At 35.8% G+C, this 9881-nt stretch overlaps 1 protein-coding gene across 1 annotated transcript; it reads right to left on the bottom strand.

Moving 5' to 3' along the window:
* Positions 1-8070: 8070 nt before the first annotated feature.
* Positions 8071-9054, bottom strand: LOC132168522 (ribonuclease MC-like). Its single transcript, XM_059579512.1, has 3 exons — positions 8793-9054; positions 8473-8671; positions 8071-8329 (listed from the first exon to the last, which is right to left on the bottom strand). Exons 1-3 carry the CDS (start codon positions 9036-9038, stop codon positions 8097-8099), a joined length of 678 nt encoding a protein of 225 aa, XP_059435495.1. The 5' UTR covers positions 9039-9054; the 3' UTR covers positions 8071-8096.
* Between the last annotated feature and the right edge of the window lie 827 nt (positions 9055-9881).

Raw genomic sequence — 9881 nt, forward strand, 5'->3', positions numbered from 1 at the left:
GCTTTTGTTTTACTCATCATGATCATAACTCATCTTCCTGCTGCTTTCCTTTCTATGGTGTCAATTCTTAACGTGTCTAGTTTCCTTGGTATTAATTATTTACTTGTCTTTCAGATTTTTGTTCTGAAACCAGCTGTTCCACCAGCATTTCTTAATCTTGTTCATTTAAGGTAGCAAGGACATCGAAAAAATTTCTTCTTTTCACTTTAATTATCGTGAACCCCAAAGGGTTGGCCCAAGTGGTGAAGGCCTTGGTCTCGGAGGTTTAGTCCCTTCAAGGTCCAAGGTTCAGTACTTCTTGGGTGCAAACAATTCTTTGGGGCCATACCCCCTGGTGAAAAGCCAGCGATTTATCCAATTCCGTGTAGAAAAACTCCCGAGGGTGCGGTGCACGAGACCGATGTTTACTCTGCAGGGGTGGGTTCGAAAGACCCTGCCTTGTAGAGGTTCCCCGATATCAAAAAAATATATATATCAAGAAGGTTTACTTATCGGATGATTTTGTGAGACAGAGTAATGTTACTTTCTCATTAATTATTTACTTTGCTCAAACCATGGAGTTTTTTGTTTTGGTTGATTTTTGGATTCTAGATGACAAAAAGGGACTTGTAGACAAAATATTTTAGAGCAGAAATTTGGTAAGCAATTTTCTCCAGGGACTTCAATTGACCAAAGGATTGCATAAGTGCTAATGCTTGTGGGCTAGTGCTCACTCACCTCATCCACCCTCTTGGCACCTCTTCCTACTACCTCTTTTAGATTGTTCATAGGTTTTAGAAGGGTCAGAGGTGGGCTTGGAATGGAATTTGTTTGTGCATAGATAATGGTTTGGGGAGATTTGGTTCCAACTGAGGGTGAAGTACGGAGGAGTCAGAAGTTGAGGATTGGGAGGTATTCACAGCACTTTGTGGACGTGCTAACAATGGAGGAAACACCAGTGCAGTATCTTCTTCGTCTTCATCCAGATCAAGAGAGACTTAGCAAGCAAGAGGCTGTTCGTGCAAAGCTTGGGAAATTTGGACTACCCAACCATAATCACCTCACCCCAATAGCAAAATTATCTGGAGGGCAAAAGTCACGGGTTGTCTTCACTTCAATTTCCATGTCGAAGTCACACATATTGCTATTGGATGAGCCTACAAATCATTTGGACATGCAGAGCATTGACGCACTGGCTGATGCATTGGATGAGTTTTCTGGTGGAGTTGTCCTTGTCGGTCATGACTCATGACTCTAGGCTCATATCATGTGTTTATGAGGATGAAGAGAGGAGTGAAATTTGGTTTGTGGAAAATGGAACTGCGAGTACTTACCCTGGAACATTTGAGGAGTACAAGGAGGAGTTACAAAGAGAGATCAAACAAGAAGTCAACGATTGATTTGGCAGCTGTGGAATAAGTATTGACATCTCAAATCATATACTGCAATTTACCTTGCGCATGTTTTTGTATTCAATTTTATAAGTGCAATAAAACAAATGGATCTTTGTTTTGTAACTCTTGAGCGTAATCCCTGTACTGCAGATGTGTAGAAATTACAAACCTTATTATTTAATTAAATGTTCGTGCATTACCTGAGCATTTTTGATCTCATGCAAGCTAGTCAACTTTGGTTGTAATAATGTTGCGCGTTGTGGCTTTCTTGGTTATAATACTATTTTTTCCTTTTCATTTTGATGTTATCATATGCTTGTTGAAATTTATGCATTGAATTCCATGTCATGGGTTGGTAGTACTATGATGAACTCTGAACTAGTTGGTTCTTCTGTCTTTGTTTTGGTTGCCAAAACTCGACTACTGGTGAAATGGATTTGCAGCCATTGGAAACAAACAATTGAGCTTGCTTTTTCTGGTTTGTGGAGAACACGAAAATCCCACAAGGCTATTGTAATTCATTTGTTAAATTTGCAACTCTCAGTCTATATTAGACTGCTATTTCTTTAAGCAATTTTTGACAGCAAAGCTAAGATCTGGCATCTCCTATCCAATGAAAGGGTGGAGGATGAGGTCATGGGTTCAAATCCCTTCTACGGGTAAATGAGCTGTAAATACCTATAAAAGAAAGAAGTAACATTTGGAGCTAGATGGATGCATTAAATCATAGTACTATTTTGCTGCAATGGTCAAAAGTTGTTTTGCTCTTTTGTCCATGATTATTCAGGTCACAATCACTGGCTCTCCAATGAGCGATGACTGGCTGAATTCATAGACAGCCTCATGTGTGACAATTTCTGATATCTTGGGCCATGGTTTTTTCTTCAGCAATTTTGTGAAGTATGATTTGGTGAATGGTAGTTTTTTGACCTTGCTGAAGTCATAATTAATAGTTCATCTTGTGATTTTTGTTGTCAGGGAAAAAAAACTTCTGGTTATAGGGACAGCGAATGAAGTTGGCTTCTTAGATTCAATTGGTATTTGTGATGCTTTCTCTGTCACTTACCATGTTCCTACATTGAACTGATTGAAGACAGATGATGCAAAGAAGGTAAATTATTTTCATGCTATCCTGTTATTGTCTTAGATACATAGTGGTTGTGGTGTTCTTATTTGGCTTTCTGTTGCTGGATAGCATCAACTTTCCATCAGTGCTAGTAAATTAAACAATAGGAGAATATTATAAAGAATGGTTTCGTAGTGGTTTATGCAATTGCTTTAAGATCCTGAAATTTATGAATGTGAAATGCTAATTTTTGTCTAGTTCTTGTACACTTGCTAATTTGGACATGAGGATGGATTGGTCTAGTTGTGGTACACTTCTTAGGGCTTGAAACGGTCAATTTAGCCGTCAAATATGTAGATCTATATCCTTGGAAGGAGTTGCTGAAACTTGTGAAATAGTGCATGGATTATGACTTGTGCTGGATAGGCAAATGAAGTTTTTATTTCTAATATCTTTAAACTTTGAACTAGGAATATTTTAGCCTATATTCTTTTCCCTTATTTTAAAGAGGTTTTTGTAAAAATAAAAAATGAAAACAATGTCTATTCCCCCAATTCATTTGATGCCTAAAGAAATTTGAGCCCTAAACCTTCCTCTGAAGCTCTCAACTGCCTCTTCGCCGTTGTTGCCGTCGTAATTGCTCCGTCCTCCAGCTTCCAGGTATAAATCATCTCTCATTCTTCTCATCTCTTTCTGAGTCACTCTCAAATCTGGACGCTATTTTTATAACTCTTTCGCTATCTCTTAACTCGATTGTTTTCTTTCTGTCATGATTTCTCCATATGAAGCATTTTTCTGTTGGTGAAAGATTCAAAAGCCACCTTTGGTATTTGTCCATGGAATGGAAGCTCCCATGCTGCTTGTGCTTGGCTGAACACTGGCTTCCCTTCTTTTGCAGGTTCTGGCTTTGATTGCTATTCTATATGCTATCAGGCTTGGCTTTAGAGAAAATTTTCCTTTGTTGGTGGCTAAAATTTCCCTGTAGTATGTGCATTTTCAACCATTCCTTTATATGAGGCCTCATAGAAAATATATTTGGTGATATTTGAGCAGAAACATGTAGCAATATTCAGAGTAATTTTAAAAGTCACTCTAATAAAGATGTGGCTCTTAAAAGTACTATTTGATCAAAATCCAATAATGATCAATGACAAGCCCAATGCTGATTTTAAGAGCCATATTATTTTTGGAATGACACAAGAGGGACTTGTAGCATTACTTCAATATCCATTAACAATTGGACGAATGAGATTCCTTTCAAGACTAGTCATTTGGATCAAGGTATATTATTCTCATTGTTCTCAAGTTATTTATACATTATTTATTCAATATTAAGGACGTAACTAGGAATTTAATATAGGAGGACAATATTGCACTAGAGTCATTTATGTTAATTGTTAATTATTAAAATATTAATTAAATGATTAAATTCGTTTTTGTTTTAAATCAATTTAAACTTTAGGACATCTAATTACTATGAGAGTAGAGATCCTAATTCGGAACATGTCTCCACGTCCTATGTTGAACTTGAAGGAAATTTTGTGCTCATAAAGTGTTTTAAAATATTAATTAAATATTTTTTTTACTATTAGCATATGAACTCTTGGTTTTTTATTTTTTATTATTACAATAGTTCATCCAATGATTAATTTTTGTTGATAAATGAGAGTCTCATTATTCTTTGGCATATAAATAAGAAGCATGCAAAGAGTAACATGATTACCATAAGTGTTTTTGCAAGAATGATGAGACTTTTTCAGAGGATGACAAATTACATGGCTCGATTGTTAAAGTTGCGATGGCCAATTTGCTACAAAGAGAGGACTTCTGCATATCATTTATATATCTTGAATTTAGCCATGGATAGATCTAAAAAAGAGAGCCCCTTCTATCTACACATGTAAAATTAACTAAAATAGATATGAAAACGACAGATCTTTAAACTAAATCAATTGATTGACAAAACATTTTCACTTTTTCCATTCATTCTAACTTCATGCCTAAAGTCCACCTCTTCTATCAAATGCCATCACTGAAATTCGCCCAAAGCCACCTTCCAAGGCCACCATCTTTCCCTTGGGTCAAAGATCTTGTGTTCTCATCAGCATTCTATAAGTTTGTTTGTTTGTTTGTTTTTTTTTAACTGATGTGTTAACTTTATATTGAAGGTTATAAAAGTGTTGCTTTACACCACATCCAGAATGAAGTTATTCTCAAAATATAATACTAATTCACTTATGTGAAATTAGTATGTTTCCTAATTCCTAGTGTGCTAATATACAACAAATTTTGTGCTCCCAAATAAGTTTTCCTTTTTTTTTTTACATAATAAAATATAAAAAAATTAGCCACATCAACCACTTATCGTCTATATGAAGAAAAGAAATTTTACCCAATTACTATTACCATTATTACAAACAAAGCTTTTTGTTTTTATCCTTCACTCATCTTTTGTTCATCTCATACAAGAGATTGACCAATCTACCATTGAATATGTGGGATCACATGTGGTCCTACAGATTTAATTGTGGATTTACAAAAAAGATGAGTAAGATATGGATGTGTTTCTCCTTATACAACCATCAACCAATTGTAACTGCAACCCCTCTTACCAAAACCCATCTTTATTTGCAAGGCATCAAATGCTAGCTAGAGGGCATTGCAATTAAGGTTGTCACCATTGGCTCTTCGAATAGGATCTCTGCATTAAAAGTCCAATAAGATATAAAATACTTGATTCAAATGCCCCCTAAAAAAAGAGAAAATAAAATCCTAAAAAATTATGTTTTAATTAATGATGGCAGCATCTTAGTTTTTTCTTTTGAAAGAGAATCCATATCAGTCTCATTCATAGAAATCATCATGAGCATAAAGCTCTTATAAGCAATCATAACCAAAGCTACGATGTTACAAGTGTCATAGATGACGTATTGCATTTCAGACCCAAAACAAATCTACTAACCCATGACTAATCTACATATTAAAAAACAAATCTGTGCCAAATAGACTCAAACTAATGCGTAGGTAGTGCTTATTTCTCGGAATTGAGGGTAGACAAACCCCCAACCGAAACTCTACCTCATTGACTTGAAAGCGAGGATAACGTTCACATCCACAACCCAAAGGTCTAGACCATAGCAAATAACCCAGAGGGCATCACGCATGCAGATCAAGAGGGGAAAGAGCCTTATTACAAGCAAAAAACAGGAAATAAAAGCGTACAGAGAAATAAAGGGGCTAAAACAGAAATACAAACAGAATAGAAAAAATGGACAAACAACAAAAGGAAACCAACAAAACAGGGAAAAAACTAGAGAATCACACTAAGCAGGAAACGGCAGCCAGAAGGAAGCCGATCACATGCTAGTAACCGACGCGGAAGGTGGCGTTGGAGCTCATCGTGGGGGGACAAGGGATACGAGGAAAGATGCTGACGGTGGGTGGCAGAGCGGACGTGGAGGAGATCGACGTCGCACACAAAACAAACCAGGAGGGGGGAGTTTGAGTGAATTCCCTAAGAGCATCACCCACAAAGTGTGACAAACAGGCAAGACAACAAAAACAACATACCAAAATACACGGCAAAAAACATACATAAAGGAAATGAAATAAAACAACTAGAAACAAAATAAAAAAACAGTTGGAGAGAACCGAAACCAAACCACATCTGGAGAGACGAATCTCGTGCAAAAGGTGTGATGGGCACTAGCAGATCCGAGTAGCAAGGTGGTGGAACACGCGTCGAAGTGGACCAGGCGACAGGCGATCGATCGGGCAGGACATGAACTAGAGCCAAACCCAACCACGCAACAGGCACGGTAGATGGAGAAGGGCAGAAGATCAACCTCTAAAAAAACATAAAATCAAAAAAGGGGCAGAGAGGGAGGGAGATGAAGAAAACGCTCAAAGAGCAAGGGACATTAAGTAAATAGGCTAGCTTTAGGGCAATGGGAGAACATGAGGGGGAGGAGGGGGGAGGGGGAGAACATGGGTTCTCCCCCTCCGACGGTGCTCTCTACTAGAGATGAAACCCTAGCAGAGAGTGTCTTGAGACTTCGGGAGACGAAAGAAATAAACCCTGGCAGCATCTTAGCATGTTTGAATTTATTTTTATTATTTTGCTTTTCAAGGGATAAAAAATTAAAAATAAAAGAATAAAAAAAATAAAAGATAAATAATGTAACTAAAGAAAAAAGAAGATGGAATAAAATTAATATCACCAAAGTTTTAATGCATTTAGGTGGAGCAATTTCAAGCCACTTGAGTCTTTATTCCTTAACCACTATAAATATCATTTTGAATTCTTATTTGTTCGGTCCCACAATGTCTGAATTAAAATTACATATATATTCACGAACTTCCACATGTTTTTTAATTGTTCATATTTAATTTTATTTTCTCTCTTTCTCAAGAAAAACGTAAAATTGAATATAGACAATTAAAAAACTTCAACATAAATGCTGTAATTTTTGTACATCAATATGGTTTGGTTTACATTTCATTTGTTTTCTTTTTTTTTTAAACTCCTACTTATGTTTAATCAAAATATTAATATTAGTGGGTTAAGTACAAAACTGGCTTAGTGTTCGATATATATATATATATGTGACAGAACATCTGTCCTTTATTTCAAAGAGAGGAGTATTGGGATTATTAGCATCGCATTGATGGCCATGAAATCGAAAGCTTTCCCCCATGGGGAAAATAGAGATGTGGACCAAATTATAAGACACTACTCTTACTTGCATACTATTTGTGGGAAAAGAATTGACATGTATTATGTAAATAATAAATGCCTGCAGATGCATGCTCTGCAGTCTGCAGCATATATATATATATATTTCAAAATTGCATGCCAAACGGACTTAATACAAAGAGAAAAATAAGAAAAGATTGCAAAACCAACCGATCGAGCCATGATTCATAAGGCACCAATTAACCACCCTCGATCCATTGTGTTGAAACACTAAAAAAACTAAATATATTTTGGCCTTGAAAATTCTACTAATTAAATTAATTAGTTGATGGTTCACAAATACATGCAATTGGATTTTACGTACTTGGGTGACATATATATACATAGAATTAAGTACTACATATATTTTGAATTGCATTGCCATTGCCTTAAACGGTTGTGGGAGTTTGAAGGAATGTGTATCATAATTAAGGACAACAATAATTAATTAAGGCCAGGGGGCATCCTGATTTTCTTGCAGTGTCTCATGATTTCATTTTATCTTAAAGATATTCACCCAAATCTCCATTTAGAAGCCAAAGGTTGACCAACCTCTTTATCTCTCTCTCTCTCATTTCATTATTATTATTATTATTTTGGGTTTTTGAATATGTACGTCCGAATTAATTATGTGAGCTATGATGAACAGTATTTATGACATAATTAACATAAAAAAAAAAAAAAAAAAAAGAAGTTACAGAACGTGGTTAATTAGAAACATGCATACTGATCAAATATTATAAGATAATACCCTTCGATCCATACAAATTAAAGGCAATAATTTAGAAACATACATACTCAAATATAAGACTTAATACTAAATTTTTCACTACAACCCAAAATACCCACCAACGGCAATAGCTAGATCAGGAGGAACCACACATAGAGCCCGAGCCCATGCACATGGGAAATTATATGACATTCACATAGTAAATGCAATAGGGGAGGAGGAGGAACTTCCACACGACTTAGAAACGGTCCATGCACAGTTTATAAAATCATTTGCTGTCGGGTCAACACAAAATCTTATCTCGAACATTTGTACGGCGCGGCTTTGGAAGTGCCTGTTGCATGCTATGAGTGGTGTTACGTTATATGCACTTTCGATGGTTGCCTTATAGTCATTTAACGGGTATGATCGACCGGGAGACATCCCTGTTAGTTGTTACACAAAAAAGTAGAAAATAAATAAATAAATAAGCATTAATGTAAATATATATTGATTAAACACGTAGAAGTAGAAGGGCCGGAGTTTTAGAAGAAGAAGAAGAAAAAACACAAATGTGTAGCAATTAAACCATTGTTCTGTAGTTCACCAAGCAGCTGATTGAGGCTAAGGGCGAGGCCACAAGTTGTTTGAAAATAGTCATGCTGAGTAAAAGTGGTACAAGTTCCGTGCTTAGTCCATTCATTCCCCCAGAATATTGAGTTTTTAACTCTTAATAAGTTAGGCCAAAGTGCGTTCATATTCTGGAAGAGTTGTGGGTCACTTGTCACCTACGTATATGCATATAACAAATGATGAGAAAATAAGAAGAATCATGACTATCCATAATTAACACTACTAAATTCTAATCACTTATTAGAAACTTAAATACATATATAGCATGAACAATACCTCATTTAGATTAAATGGAGGTGCCTGTGGACAAGGGAGTGGAAGGCTATGGCTATAGTTCTGTGGCCATAGGCCATGTATGGTGAACGACATAGGAAAAGGTTGCTTACATTGGTTATAAGTTGAATTGCTTTGATAGCAATAACCCGGTGGCCACTGTAGGGACAAGAGATAAAAATCAAAGGCGCCCAATACTATTGGTGGGAGACAGAAAAGAAAAACGAAAAACACAAAGAAAACTTTCATTCTCGCTGATCCCTATACGTACTCTTAATTACTCGATCTCAAGAACATGCTTCTCCCGCGTACACTACTCCCTTGAATATATAGATGATTAGAGGCATTAAATTAAGTTGTTTGGTGGAAGTTGGGGAGTTGGTGCCTTGGATTAATTAATGTGATGCTAATAATCCCTATAGCTGAAGAAAGCACCAATTGCAAGCAATCAACCTTAATTACCTGGGAGAGATCGAACTGGTTTTCAATTAATGATCAGGGAGTGCATGCCAAACAGGATGTAATGAAGAGAGCGATGGAGACCCAAAACTGTTTTTAATTAAGTGTTAAAGAACTCCAACTACTCAAAAATAAAATATATTAAACTTGATCACTTATTAGAAACTTAAATACATATATAGCATGCACAATACCTGATTTAGATTGAATGGAGGTGCTAGTGGACAAGGGAGTGGAAGGCTACGGCTAAATAGGATGTAATGAAGAGCGATGGAGACCCAAAACTGTTTTTAATTAAGTGTTAAAAAACTCCAACTACTCAAAAATAAAATATATTAAACCTGATCAATTAATTTTCAAAATTTATATATTTTGATATAATAAAAAATTTATCATATATATATAAAGATTTTGAAAACATGGTAATAAAAATTTAGGGAAATTGTATATAAAATCCTTAGGTAAACGCGCCTTTATTAAAAACTCCCTGGGTTTTTTTTTCCGGAAATTTGTCCCTGGGTCACTCGAAACTACTAGAAAACTCCCTACCGTCAATTTTTGTTAACTGCCGTTAATCCACTCAAAACTCACCGTTTCATCTGATTAAAATATTATTTTTTTATTAATTTAATT

Source organism: Corylus avellana, chromosome ca2, assembly GCF_901000735.1.
Source record: "Corylus avellana chromosome ca2, CavTom2PMs-1.0".
Lineage (NCBI taxonomy): Eukaryota > Viridiplantae > Streptophyta > Magnoliopsida > Fagales > Betulaceae > Corylus > Corylus avellana.

Excerpts from the sequence above, each read along its gene's own strand:
- LOC132168522 (XM_059579512.1), bottom strand. The coding sequence starts at position 9,038 with ATGAAAGTTTTCTTTGTGTTTTTCGTTTTTCTTTTCTGTCTCCCACCA. Across the intron at positions 8,672-8,792 it reads CTCCATTTAATCTAAATGAG|GTGACAAGTGACCCACAACT; the intron begins GTATTGTTCATG and ends GCATATACGTAG. Across the intron at positions 8,330-8,472 it reads TGGTGAACTACAGAACAATG|GGATGTCTCCCGGTCGATCA; the intron begins GTTTAATTGCTA and ends AACAACTAACAG.